The 14,056-nt window shown below is 35.9% G+C and overlaps 2 protein-coding genes and 1 long non-coding RNA gene across 5 annotated transcripts in view; 1 reads left to right on the forward strand and 2 right to left on the reverse strand.

Annotated features, from left to right (window-relative positions):
• Nucleotides 1-2,251: 2,251 nt before the first annotated feature.
• On the reverse strand, nucleotides 2,252-10,694 carry pck2 (phosphoenolpyruvate carboxykinase 2 (mitochondrial)). 2 transcript variants are annotated; one of them, XM_046847886.1, is made up of 11 exons: nucleotides 10,372-10,694; nucleotides 10,173-10,243; nucleotides 6,311-6,523; nucleotides 5,439-5,623; nucleotides 4,792-4,998; nucleotides 4,305-4,492; nucleotides 3,973-4,135; nucleotides 3,638-3,853; nucleotides 3,365-3,502; nucleotides 3,172-3,267; nucleotides 2,252-3,090 (listed from the first exon to the last, which is right to left on the reverse strand). In XM_046847886.1, the coding sequence occupies exons 2-11, from the start codon at nucleotides 10,202-10,204 to the stop codon at nucleotides 2,621-2,623; spliced, it is 1,908 nt and encodes a 635-aa protein (XP_046703842.1). In that variant the 5' UTR covers nucleotides 10,205-10,243; nucleotides 10,372-10,694; the 3' UTR covers nucleotides 2,252-2,620. The 2 variants fall into 2 exon arrangements, with proteins under 2 accessions (XP_046703842.1, XP_046703841.1); XM_046847885.1 differs by having other exon boundaries at nucleotides 10,173-10,694.
• The window catches only part of LOC124384910, a 5,131-nt gene continuing 1,284 nt past the window's right edge, over nucleotides 10,210-14,056 (forward strand). The window contains exon 1 of the long non-coding RNA XR_006925648.1: nucleotides 10,210-10,343. This is a non-coding gene — a long non-coding RNA (uncharacterized LOC124384910). The remainder of the gene's footprint in view (nucleotides 10,344-14,056) is intronic.
• The window catches only part of arf2b (ADP-ribosylation factor 2b), a 5,162-nt gene continuing 5,131 nt past the window's right edge, over nucleotides 14,026-14,056 (reverse strand). For both annotated transcript variants that reach the window (XM_046847896.1, XM_046847897.1), the window contains exon 5: nucleotides 14,026-14,056. This exon is cut by the window's right edge and continues 2,325 nt beyond it. The gene's annotated coding sequence lies outside the window, so the exon portion shown is untranslated.

Below are 14,056 nucleotides of genomic sequence, written 5' to 3' on the forward strand. Positions count from 1 at the left end.
ATCAAGCCACTAAAAATTGTTGAGAGATTTCACCAGATTCTTGTAATCTTTTGATTATATTATGAACTGTGGCGAATAATCTTTTCAAAGACTTCACAATTTTATGTTTAGGATTATTATCCATAACTTGTAGACACATTTCTGAACCGCTGCCCATCTTTAATTCTGACAGACTCAACCTCTCTAAGATACTCTTTTTATACCCAAACATGTTACTTACTTTTTGCCAATTAACCCAATTACTTGCTAAAATTCCTCCAGCTATTTCTTTTTATACTTTTCCAGTCTTTGGTTTGCCCTCATTCTATTTTGAAACTATTTTTTATATTTCCTCAATTTAAACACTGGATATGCTTTCAATGCTTTGTTGTGAATAAAAAATGGGTTTGTGTGATTTGCAAATATTTATTTATTTATTTATAAAACATATAAAAATAATTTAAGCTGCAAGCAGCATTTTCAAGAGCCAAATAGCCACAAGTAGCAGAAAAGCAAAACCATAACTTTAGGCAAAGGAATTGTGTGTGATTTGTTGTTTCACTCATCATAGGTATATGTTCAGACTATGGAAGGGGTGGAATTCTCTGGCTGTCATTGGGAAGACCTGGTTGAACAAATAGGCAGGATTGTCACTATGTGTGAGTCAAATCTGGTAAAGTTTGGACAAGATTTGAAGGTAAAGCCAATAGTTTAGCAATCAGTTACACAGTCAACAAGTCAGTTTTTTAGCACTGACTTGTTTTTAGCACATTATCACAACTATTTACCAGAAGGTGGCTCTAGAAAGAAATGTGTTACTGCATCAGTTCCTGAAATATGAAACTGTTCCATAATTTGAAGACACATTTCTAAACCTCTTTGATTCTGACAAACTTAATCGCTCCAAGATACTCTTTTTATACCCAAACATGTTACTAACTTGTTGCCAATAAACCAAATTACTTGCTAAAATTCCTCCAGCTATTTATTTTTATACTTTTACAGTCTTTGGTTTGCCCTCATCCTAACCTTTTTGAAATGTTTTTCCAAAAATGTCCTCAATTTAAATACTGGATATGCTTCCAATGCTTTGTTGTGAATGAAATTTGGGGTTATGTGATTCACAAATCATTGCATTCTTTTTTAATTTTAATCAACATAAAAAAAAACTATAAAAGCTGCAAGCAGCATTTTTGAGAGCCAAATAGCCACAAGTAACGGAAAAGCAGCGGTTCAGAAATGTGTCTACAAATTATGGAACAATTTCATATCCCAGGAAACGATGCTTTCGTGATAATGTGCTAAAAACTGACTACTTGCTGACTATTTAATTAATTGCTAAACTATTCGTTTTACCTTAAAATTTTGCTCCTGAAAGATACAGCATCAGTTCCTGTTTGGTAGCTTTGCTGTCATATTTGTTTGCCCATTACAAACTCACCGTTTAAAGTATTTTCTAAATTCTTAACAATGTTTATGAAGTTTACTAGAATGGCATCTGATCATTTAAAAAAATCTGTAGAGAATATCATGAAAAACTTTTATCTATAGGGAACATCATGAAAAATTATCTCATCCGACACAGGGAATCCAAGGATGTCTGTATTTTAAACCTTTGGTGCTTCTCTTACTAATCATCATTATCATCATCATCCTTATGTTGCTCTGAATAAGCTGGTGCTTCTAAGGAAAACTATAAATCTTATACAGGCAGATAGGAAGTTACAAATTATTGTAATAATTATAATAATATAATTATAATTGTAATAATAATAATAATAATTGCATAAGCTTGGATAACAATTCATTTTGTGTTTTTTGATAATTACTTTCATTGGACTGGGTGTTTTCAGTCTGCTAGCTTTTACTGTCTTCACATTTTACAAAAAAAATAAAATAAAAATCTATAATTACACACCACCTCCATGCTAACAAAGTATCTGGAGAAAGAAGAGGAAGCAATTTCTTTAACTCTTCAGTTTACTTTGTAAAATACTATAAGAACTGGGTTGTAGCCAGAGAAGAAATTCGACAAAACAAACTTGGTTTGGTTTGAATATGAAAATTATAGGATATAAAAAAAAACCTCTAATCTCCATGGATGTTATTCAGCAAGTTGTCCTCAGTCCTTGTGAACCTTGTTAGGATAAATGTGGATTGTGGCAGGATTGTTTTTCCAGAATGGAATCAAGCTTTTTATTCCAGTCTGTTTATCTTAATCCCATACAATTCTAAACATTATAGTAGCTTAATGACCAAATGTGATAAAAAGTAATTTTTCAATGGTTTATTCAGTGAGGTCAAAGTCAAGTTTCACAATTCTCCTAAACATATTTTGGTCTAATGTCTCTTATATACTCAAAATTGCATGTACATTTGTTAAAACATTAAGAAGACAAAGTCTGACTAGAATAAGACTTAAAAAGAAATTGTATGTAACCCTTCACGAAAATATGGCATTGAGGTACAGTTACTGTAAAAAAAACCCATCTTGGCTGGTGTAGTTTATTATTATTATTATTATTATTATTATTACAGGAATGATTACACCATATACACTTGTTTACCTCCCCAACTGAAGTTTAAAAATGCCTTGCATAATACATTTGAAGTAGTGTATTTTTGTTTAATGTCTTTTGGTTCAGTCCCTAACTCTCTCCTCGAGTGCCCTAAGCTCCATCTCTAGCTGCTTAGGTAGGTCAGCGCCCACCTGCTGTGTAAAGTAAGCTCTGATTTCTTCGGCTTCTTTTCGCCAGAAAGCTAAAGGAACATCAAAGAGCGCCTCCATGTCGACTTTCTGGCCCAGGTCTTGTACGTCAATGGCACCTTCTTGAGGCAACCATCCTATTGCGCTCTTTCTAGCTCCCTCATCTTCACTGGTGCGTCCGCAACGGTGGAAGATCCATTTAAGCACTCGCGAATTCTCTCCAAATCCGGGCCACAGGAAGGAGTTGGTCTTCGGATCTTTCCGGAACCAGTTGACGTGGAAGATCTTGGGGAGCTGTGTGGGTGCCTTTCTGGTCTCCATGCTCAGCCAGTGACTCAGGTAGTCACCAAAGTTGTAGCCAAAGAAAGGACGCATAGCAAAGGGGTCGTGCATGACGACTTTACCTGTATACACAAGATATGGTTTATATTTAAAAAAACAGTGCTGAGGAATGCTGCATTTTAATTGGCTAGATGTACTCTTACCTTTATGTTCTGCAGCTGCTGTAGATTCCGATCTCATGGCAGCACCTACAAACACTCCATGTCGCCAGTTAAATGATTCATACACTAGCGGTACTCCTGTTTAAAAATAACAGATTTTTGTTATTTCAGCATGGTAAAAAAATTTTTTTTTATTTCAATGTAAAACATTTCGAAGAATGTCTATCCCATTTACCCTCTGGTCTCCGTCCGCCAAATATGATGGCATCAATTGGTACTCCTTCATCGCTCTCCCACAGAGGGTCCATGATGGGACACTGGGCCGCGGGGGCACAAAACCTTGAGTTTGGGTGTGCACAAGGTTTGGAATCACCTATAAAGAATCACCCCTTTTGTTTTTAGAACAAGCTCATAATCATAATTCATTCATTAATTAAAATAAATATGGGTAAAGTTGGACATTTTTCAGAATTGTTTTCCATATAAGCTCTGAAGTTAATGCTATTACCAAGCTTCCATAAATTTCCATGCCAGTCATTCAAAGAGACGGCAGCTGGCGGTGCTTCCAGACCCTCCCACCAAACGCCACCATCACTTGTCTCACCCACATTTGTGAATATCGTGTTCTTTGAAATGGTTTCCATGGCATGAGGGTTTGTCTTCATAGAGGTACCAGGGGCCACACCAAAGAACCCGTTTTCTGGATTAATAGCTCTGAGTTTACCTGGAAAATATCATTTCATCTGAGCAACCAGGTGTTTTTTTTTGCCAATACTAGTGAAAACAGATAAATGCAGAATCACTACAGAATCATGGACATAAGCTCAGAGATTTGTTTCTCACCCTGATTGTCAAATTTCATCCAAGCAATATCGTCTCCTACACACTCTACCTTCCAACCTGGCACTGTTGGCTTCATCATGGCCAGGTTAGTTTTACCACAAGCACTTGGGAAAGCTGCTGCAATGTACCGCTTCACACCCTGAGGATTTGTGATTCCTAGAATCTAGAGCGAGAAAAAAAGAAAGATGTTGCTAGCGCTACAAGATATACAATCTGCACAGAAAAAGTTCGGTTGTATAGCAATACTTTTATTTTATCTTTTTAAAATGTATATTGATTATATATATATATATAATTCAGCTTATTTTTGAATGTTCTCCTGAGCTTCTCACCAGCATGTGTTCTGCCAGCCAGCCTTCATCTTTAGCAATGCGAGAGGCAATACGGAGTGCAAAACACTTTTTCCCCAGGAGTGAATTCCCACCATAACCACTTCCGAAAGACAGGATCTGCCTGGTGTCTGGGAGATGTGAGATCAGCACCTTTTCTGGATTACAAGGCCACTGGTTTATCAATGGAGCTGGGAAACAGAGGGAGAAACAAGGATGTATTAGCCGGGTTTAAAGAAAACCCTTTAAAAGTGCAAGTTTGTAATTTAGTGTGCAAAAAAACAATAGTGAATGCTGGTTTACAAGAAAGATAATTTGTTTTCTTTTCTCTTTTTACTGGTCAAAGGGGGTAGCCTTCATATTTGAAAATTATCTTTTGGTTCGGAGAAATTTCATTTGGTAGTAAGTTTGTAGTATTTGTACAAAACAACAAAGGATTCAGAAAGAGGGAACTGGTAGATTGAAAGCATTCTGGCTGTCTTGTCAGTACCTTTAAGCGGCAGAGGTCGACCTAAAGAGTGCTGGCAGCGAACAAAGTCCGCACCCTCTGCAAGTTTCTTTAGAACAGGTGCCCCCATGCGAGTCATTATTCCCATGCTAGCCACCACGTATGGAGAATCCGTCACCTGAACACCAAACTTAGCAAGAGAGGAGTTCACTGGACCCATGCTGAACGGGATCACATACATTGTCCGACCTTGAGCAAGACAAGGAGCAATAAAAGATATTAGAGTTTGGTTGGTTTTATTTCATAATGCGGGCATATGTAAAACCATATTAATGAATAAGTTAATAAATAAAAATAATTTCCTCATTGGTCTGATTGTCATAACAGTTTAAACTAATAAATAGTTATCAGAGTAGTGTTTATAACAGAGTGATAACATTATGTATAACTAATAAACTATGCATATGGTTAATGATATGATATTTAATGATAATGATATTTTTCCATGAAAATTATTTTAGCTATATTATAGTAATAAAGCTCAAATCCTGTCGCATCTGAACAGGAATACTTGCAGATTGCATTCATCAGGTTCATAGTGTTAAGGCAACAGACAATCAAAACCAAATGGCCACCATTTGGTGGATCCCTCTGAGAGTTTAACAGTAGAATAACACATGCACACAAACCTGACATGCTACCGGGGAATCTGGCCTCCCTGGCTTTCTGAAATTCATTTTCACTCATCCAGCTGCCGAGCTGACTCTTCACCCCGTTGCTGGGAATGGGAATTGTGTCTCTCTGCTTCTTTGTGACTATCACTGTCTTACTCTCCACACGAGCCACATCTTTCGGGTCTGTACGAGCCAGCCAGCTAAAAATCAGCAGAACAGCAGTGTTATAAATCATAGTGTTTGCTAGAAAAGTAATTATTTGTTCATCAGAAGTTTATGAGTTTGAAAGCATATATAATGCAAAATAAAAATGACTATATATATATATATATATATATATATATATATATATATATATATATATATATATATATATATAATATACAGTACTGTTGGTGATGATAGGAACTAAACTGTGTTGCAGCCATTTTACATATTAAATTTATAAGTAGAAAATATGATGTGTCAGAAAATCATGTCCAAAATGACATCAATATTCACACAGGCAACTTGTCTGTTTTCATAATCAGGTTGCATAATTCTATTCTGATTATTAAAATGTCTCTAAAGTGCAGATTTTTCTTGTTAACAAATCTGAGACACTCAAACTCCACTTTGCATGTAATGAATGCTAAGTAGCATTTATGTCTGTGGCTACCGAAAAAACAATGTCTACAGTAAGCATAGATAAATTAAATTAAGAAAAGATACAACAGAATGCTCTTTCTGCTGTATTCCTTGCAAAGTTAAGAAACTGCAAAGTCTGCAAATGCAAGATAACGTGTTGTAATAAGTTACAGCCCGGCTTTCCTTTTAATTTCTTAACCTCTGGATCTGCACTTATCATGCATGTCGTAAAGTGCGGTATCTGATGTTGCATTACTCACCAGTTCTCATACTTCGGCAATTTTTTAACCATTCCATCCTTTTCCAAACCAGCCAAAATGTCAGCAGTCTCCTCAGGTGTGCCAGTCACCACATGCACTTTAGCGGGTTTGCATTCAGCTGCAGCTTCTGATACAAAATCAGCCACAGCTTTGGGGAGAGTGGGGATGGTGGCTAGTGAGCGGACCCCGACTGCCGCACACAAAATATCCAACCTCCAGATACAAACACAAACATGACATTTTAATGGCTTCATGCACAATAGTATGATTACTACATTATAATATGACAGCATCAATAACTGACATGCTGAGAGATGAAATCCTTCAGTGCAGTTATACCAGATCATATATCAGGTCAGATGACTTGCATTAATCATAAGAAGTCAAACAATGTGTTCTAAAATCCCATATTACGAGAAATTCGTGAGAAGTGACACGTCCACACCCAAGCCAAATATATTCACAATAAAAGATTTGAAATAATATAAAAGTTACAGATTAATAGGGAAACTTATTAATGGCATGCAAACCATTCACAACAAAACACATTTTCACATATAAGAGTAACATGACTACAGTCTCCTTTCTAATGTACACACACACACACACACACACACACACACACACACACACACACACACACATATACGTTATGTAGTGAGTGGGAATTAAAGGGGCAGGTGAGAAGAATGAGGAGCTCAGAGCAAGCATTCTCACACACACACACACACACACACACACACACACGCACACGCACACACGCACACACACACAGTCATGAAGAATTGAGCTTTAGACATATCTTGGCACATTTCCAAGAACATTTCTTACCTAACATCTAGAAATATTTAGTCAGCCATGTTGCCCAACTGTTGTTCAAAACGTACACGTACATCCAGTCCCCTCCCCCAAGAAAGGCTGACACAGCAGAAAAGAAAGAAAGAAAGAAAGAAAGAAAGAAAGAAAGAAAGAAAGAAAGAAAGAAAGAAAGAAAGAAAGAAATAGAATAAAGTATTTCAGAAAGAAAAATCAATGATTAAGAAATAAAAAAAGAAATAACAGTATTTAGGAAAGAGAGCAGAACGAAATAAGAGAATGAAGTGTTTACTTTTGTAATTCTGTACTCTAAACTCATAAATAAACATAAATCTGACTTGAGTCTTTGTTCTGTCAGTTATTTGACTGGTAACCAGGTGTGCTTGTGACCCGACTGGTCTTTCCATATTTTGACCTCCCTCGTGTCTTTTCCTCCTCTCATGCCGACGATGAATGTTTCTTCACCTTTCTGAACGTATGTTAGAGGACATTAAGGCTTAACTGTAAAGAGACCTCACTACTGACATAATCTCGCTGTTTTCTCACTAGCTACCTTTCTCACTCTCTTTTTCTTTCTCTCAGTCAGTGCTGCTGAGCTTTGCTCCTTCTTCTTTCTTAGAAACCAAGACCACACCTCCCAAAGCCAATCGGCCAATCATGTAAGCGAAACTGCAATGACACGCACTCCGCCCCACTGTCAGTGGGTTAGCAGTCCCCCCAACAAACACACACACACACACACACACACACACACACACACACACACTGTTAAGTTAATGTGTAATGGATTATCTTGTCCAATGTGTATGTACAGAGCAAAGACAGACTGAAAGGTACATACACATACTATCTTACACACACACACACACACACACACACACACACACACAAAGAACACAGAAAACATTTTGTGAAAGTAGAGAAGAAGAAAGAAAGAAAGAAAGAAAGAAAGAAAGAAAGAAAGAAAGAAAGAAAGAAAGAAAGAAAGAAAGACTATTTTTAAAGAAATGAATGAGGAACAATAAAGAAAAAAAAAGGAAAATAATAGAGAATGTGGAGAGATTGTTAAAAGAGGAGCATGTGTATGCATAAGGTGTTAACATAAAAACAGAGATACTTGACTGAGAAGAAAATGTGGGCAAAAGGTACAGATGAAAGCATGAGTATTTAATAAAGGAGCTGAACCCCTGCGCACATACAGTCAACACAAGCAGTGTTGCTTTTTTATATAATGCTGTCCTGTTGATTGATAAATACTATCAGGTGTAATTATCCAACCTTGTACATGGAATGAATTACTGAATCATCATTATTTGATTCATGAATGGATGCATAAAACGTCTGTCACGTTGTAGAGCAGCCATCACCAACATGGTGCCCACAGGCACCAGGTCGCCCGCAAGAACCACATGAGTCGCCCACAGGGATTTTCTAAAAAAAGCTCACCATAGTGCCACTTACCAGTGAGCTGCATCTAATTTTTTTGTTGCTATTCTTTTTTAAATCACACTTGCATTGGTGTGAATTTGAAAATGACAATATTAAAATATAGATGACTAGATATAGATGAATACCATTAATTATTGATAATAACATATAATTATGTTATTATGGGGGCAGTGGTAGTCCAGTGGTTAAGGCTCTGGGTTACTGATCACAAGGTCAGCGGTTCAAGCCCCAGCACAGCCAAGCTACCACTGTTGAGCCCTTGAGCAAGGCACTTAACCCTATCAGCTCCAGGGGCGCCGTACCATGGCTGACCCTGCGCTCTGACCCCAGCTTCCAGATGAGTTGGGATATGCGAAAACTAGAAATTTCCCCACTGTGGGACGAATAAAGGTAAAATTATTATAATTATTATTATTAAAGGTAAATTAAACAAGTGTGTTATTTCGACTTGTGTGTATCAAACTGGTTGCCCTTCATATTTATCGGTATCCAAGAAGTAGCTCTCAGTTTCAAAAGGTTGGTGACCTTGTTGTAGAGTATTCCGCAGAGTATGTGTGTTTTCTCACTGCTGTGCTGATCATCACAATGTTTACACAATATTCCTTTACCAGGACACACACTCATACACAGGATGCTAACATCACCTTAGCAGAAACTAGATAATCTATAAAAAAACACAGCTCTGTGATTGGATCAGTTTTTCCTTTAGGGGCAATTCACACAATGCCTGGGGGTCGTCTGGTGGAGCTGTATTCTTCAAAGGGGCCCAGAATTCCTAGAGTATGTGGGTTTGAGGGGGCAGAATTCCTACTTCTCTCACCAGCAACACAGATTCACGCTGTTTTTGTGTGTGTAATCAAATCAATTCATATACAAAAAACAAACAAAAAAAATAATAAAATAAAATACAAATTAAAATAAATAATTAAAGAGAAAAATAACATGTTCACAGGGTCCGGCTGATTTTGTAAATAAATGATAAAAAAAAATCATGGCAAGTTAATTTTATAATCAATATCTTCTGCAAGTAACTAAATAAATGTTTAAAAGATAAAAAAGGAAAATAAAAACGTACAAAAACCCAACAATATTTGTTGTATTTACACCCCACCCACACAGACACACAAAAACACACACAAAAAACAAACAAATAAATAAGTGCACAGTTCAAAAATGATTTTGTACATGCATATAAGACATTTCAAAAAAAGTTGGGGGTTTGCTTGGTTTTCCCCCAAAAAACGTAATTACATTTCATTAAAGACAGCACCTTAAAATAAAAATATTCATACAATTAAAATATATATGTATTAATAAATGTAAATGTAGAGAATTGTAATAAGAAAGTTGGTAAGGATGCAGGTCTCTTCAAACATACATTTAAAATCTGTTATCTGTCTGAAAGAAATATAATATAATATATATGACAACTTGTTTCTACAACTTGTTACTCTGTAACCACAGTCTCTGTGCAACAACACTTCTACTATAAGCCTTTATTTGTATATGTACAGTATATAAAAACAATTATAATAATATATAACACAAGGACATATAATGTATTAGCTCGTGCATTTCTTAGTAAAAATTGACTGACCTTTTCAGACTCCCCACCAACAAACACGACATCTTCAGACTGCTCAAAGCTCACAGCAGATGAAACCTTTCCTGAATGAAGAGTTGAATTCGTGAGCTGGAGATCCTGGACTTCTCTCATATATGTGTGTGTGTGTGTGTGTGTGTGTGTGTGTGTGTGTGTGTGTGTGTGGTGTCCCAGGTCCAAACAGTTAGAGAACCTTGCACTCTGTACACCTCCTGCAATCACACACGTAGACGACAAGACGTGAAATCACGTTGGGTCGGATTGACTGGCCACGTCCACTAAGTAACGTGTTCTCACGTCTCGGAGAAAAGTACACAAACTCGGGCATCTCACTTTAAAACCAATATACACACACAACCTGTGGTTGTAAACACAGAAGTGTAGAAAAGGTTGTACACACGCACTAATCGGGTCGCATGGAGCTGATAATTTAATTGTCGGTTCTAAATGAACTTCGAAGGAAGAAACACTGCTGAAGCGCGCCGGCTGACGCAAGGTCCATCATGCAGTTCCTGAAGGTGTAACCCTTCAGCTCATTACGTAGAACTGTGCGTGCGTGCGTGTGTGTGTGTGCGTGTTTTTACATGTCGTTCAGCTCAGATTTTGTTCATGACCCTTGGTTTAATTATTCATATCCATCCCATCAAAAGTATAAAATCAGTGACAAAACAACAGTGCTGAGTCGGCACTTTCTCTTTTAAAGACGAAAAGGGAATGTTCTCTGATATACAGGATGTCCCACAGACCAGCATCTTACCAGAAGTAATGAATGAGAGCGCTCCAATGGCAAAACAAAAGCGCGTACCTAATTTTCATTAGCTCCAAATGTCCGCCATTTTGTTTAGTTTGACACTGTATATTCAATACTTAATATATTTCTGAATTTTTTTTAAAGGCGCAAAATATCCGCCATTTTGTTTAACTTGAATGAGACCCCCCCCCCCCCTTTGTATATTTCATTCTCAACATGCCTCTGTACAAAACATTCCCAATGTTTACCATTTTTTCAACTTGTGTGGCACTATATATTTATTATTTAACATCTTTTATTTTTTTTTATAAAACGTGACCAAAACGTCATTTTGTTTATACTGTGACACTGTATAATATTTATTTCCAATACCATTCTTAATTGTACATTCTCAAAATGGCCACCATTTTGTTTACCTTGTGTGAAACTGACTGCACATTTCATACTCAACATTCTTGTTGACAGAACATGCTCTAATGTCCTCCAGTTTGTTTTATTTGTGTGACACTGTACACTTTGCAGTACATGCTCAAAATGGATGATATTTTGTTTAACACTCACTGTATACTTCAACATGCCTAGGTACAGAACATTCCCAATATGTCCACCACTTTGCCTAAAATGTTTGCGGATTTGTATGAAATTGTGTAACATTTGTGTGACTGCATATTTCATACTCAACATTCTTGTGTACAGAACATTCCCATTTTGTTTAACCTGTGTTAATTTATTGTATATTAACTAAAATTTACAGGATGTCACATAGGTTCAGCAATATGGTGACTACTGAGTACCATAGTAGATAGGGTGCTGGTTAAAAAGACATCCCCAAATGTCTGTCAATACGGTTCACTGATTCTAATCTTTCCCTGATTTCAAACAGTTTTTAAACACTCACAAGACAATGGAAAATACAATTTGCTTCAGAAGGAAATGTTTAATAATTTGCTTAAAACAGAGCAGAATCGGAACCAACAAGTTTTTCCAGTAATGTTTATGGGCGCTAATGTAACATTATAACACATAAAGTGGTTGAAAAAGAACTGTTTCTTGCCTTTCTGTTGCTAAGTTGATCAATAAAAAGCACAAATAGCTATTGAGTGTTACAAACCACTGCCTTCTGTCATTTTCACACCATATCAAAATGTATGCGTTTTTGTTTGTTTGTTTTTTCTTTATTTATAACATGGCACATTGGTAAAAGCCATTGTGAATGAGAACTTTTTTACCTTTTAGATAACAATTTAACGTCAAGTCAAGGCAAGTTTATTTGTATAGCACCTTTCACAACAGACATTGTCTCAAAGCAGCGTGACAGAAATCAACAGTTAAGGTGAATGGTGTGCATTTATGCCTGATGAGCAAGCTGTGGTGACTGTGGCAAGGAAAAACTCCCTTAGATGTTATGAGGAAGAAACCTTAAGAGGAACCAGACTCAAAAGGGGAACCCATCTTCACTTGGGTGGGTATGAATTATATATCCAATGGGTTCTTTTCTGTCCTTCATTACGATCAGGCTTTTTCATGATTATGTGAGCAGTATGTAAGCAACATGATGATAATAATAATAATCATCATAATAATAATTATTATTTTTTATAATCATCAACATTGAAATGTGGGCCTAGCATTTGCAGATCACAGTTGGACACTCTTTAGCATCAGACAAGCTACTTGTTAATGAATAATATATATATATATAATAAATAATACATTTTAACACAAAGACTAGAAACCTGTTGAGAATATTAGGCCCAGTTTCAGCTCTTTGTAATAAAAAATAGAAACGACATTCCTGACACAACAGCACAGGATTTAACCAACTTGAAAAACTTGTTTACCTCTTTTTATTACATAATTCCCATGTAAACCGTCTCGTTCACAAGGATCGCTGACCTACTGCGTCCGATGAACCAAACACAATACGTTTTTACACATGGTATTTAGTTGTAGGCATAGAACATTTTTGACACGTACACACATTTTACATGTAGTGTGTAAATTTTTTCATGTTTTTTTTTTCCCTCTCTCGATGAAATAATGTCAGGTGATTGGTAATCATAATTCATTTATTTTTCACATGAATTTGATTTCATTATTCATTAATCTTCTAATAATTGAAAAAACAACACAACTTCATGTTTGTGCCGCAATTAACTTATCATGTGACTATTTCTTTTATTGGCTTTCAAGTTTTCACATGATCAAATATCACCCACATAAATGTGAAAAAATATTTTAATGTTAAAAATACATACTAATAAAACAGACATGGGTTCCTTTACACATATTTTCCCATTAATTTATTCCCAAATCAAAAGCTGTATTAATTGCTGAATGGTGCTTTTTTAATATGCAAAATATAGTGTTTGTAAAATGAATATAGTCTCGTATATTAGACAAGATTTTCGAGATGCCATGCTGCCTCTGAGCAGGTATTGTCCTATTAGTGGATAAATGTTTTTTTTTTTTTTTGTTAGTTTTGTTTGTTGTTTAGTTGTAAAGTACAACTATTAATTACACTGATTGAGGTAAAGTCTTGACTACATATATTTGTAGTAGTCCAGTACTTATCAGCAATAACCTTTGAGCTCAGCTTGTGTGTGATTAAATGTGAACGATACCTCTGATCATTGTTATCAGAGCTAACTGATAATTATGCAAATGTTTAAGCACATCTACATCACTTTATGTTTTCAGAGAACACAGAAGTATGGTCTTGCATAAACGTGTTTAACAAACTTCAGAACAGATCAAATTTGGCTTGTATCTGTGCTATGATGTAGCAAAATTAGGCATCTACATATTACTGGCAATGGCCTAATTTGTTTTTTTGTGTGTCCTGTGACTTTACTATAAACCTATAAGAAACCTCATAATAAAGATCAAACTAATATTTTCATACCAGAACATTTAACTATATCAATGATTAAAACTATACAGTATATACAAATTGAGCTCATTGTCAACTTTTTTGACCAATCAGAAACAAGTACTCAACAGCGCTGTACTATGAACTCTTGCAGCCAATGATAACATAATTCTAAGGACATTTTAAAGCACATAGAATTGAAAAATAACAGCAGAGAAAATTGAGACGATTGAAGGGTTTTTAATTTAAATCAAC

This window comes from Silurus meridionalis, chromosome 4 (genome assembly GCF_014805685.1).
Source record: "Silurus meridionalis isolate SWU-2019-XX chromosome 4, ASM1480568v1, whole genome shotgun sequence".
NCBI classification, from domain to species: domain Eukaryota; kingdom Metazoa; phylum Chordata; class Actinopteri; order Siluriformes; family Siluridae; genus Silurus; species Silurus meridionalis.

Bases quoted from the DNA above. Each gene is read 5' to 3' on its own strand.
- pck2 (XM_046847886.1), bottom strand. From the start codon at position 10,204: ATGTCGTGTTTGTTGGTGGGGAGTCTGAAAAG. The intron at 4,136-4,304 runs GTGAGAAGCTCA...TTCTCGCTCTAG, and splicing joins GGCTGGCAGAACACATGCTG to ATTCTAGGAATCACAAATCC. The intron at 3,854-3,972 runs GTGAGAAACAAA...GATATTTTCCAG, and splicing joins GATGAAATTTGACAATCAGG to GTAAACTCAGAGCTATTAAT.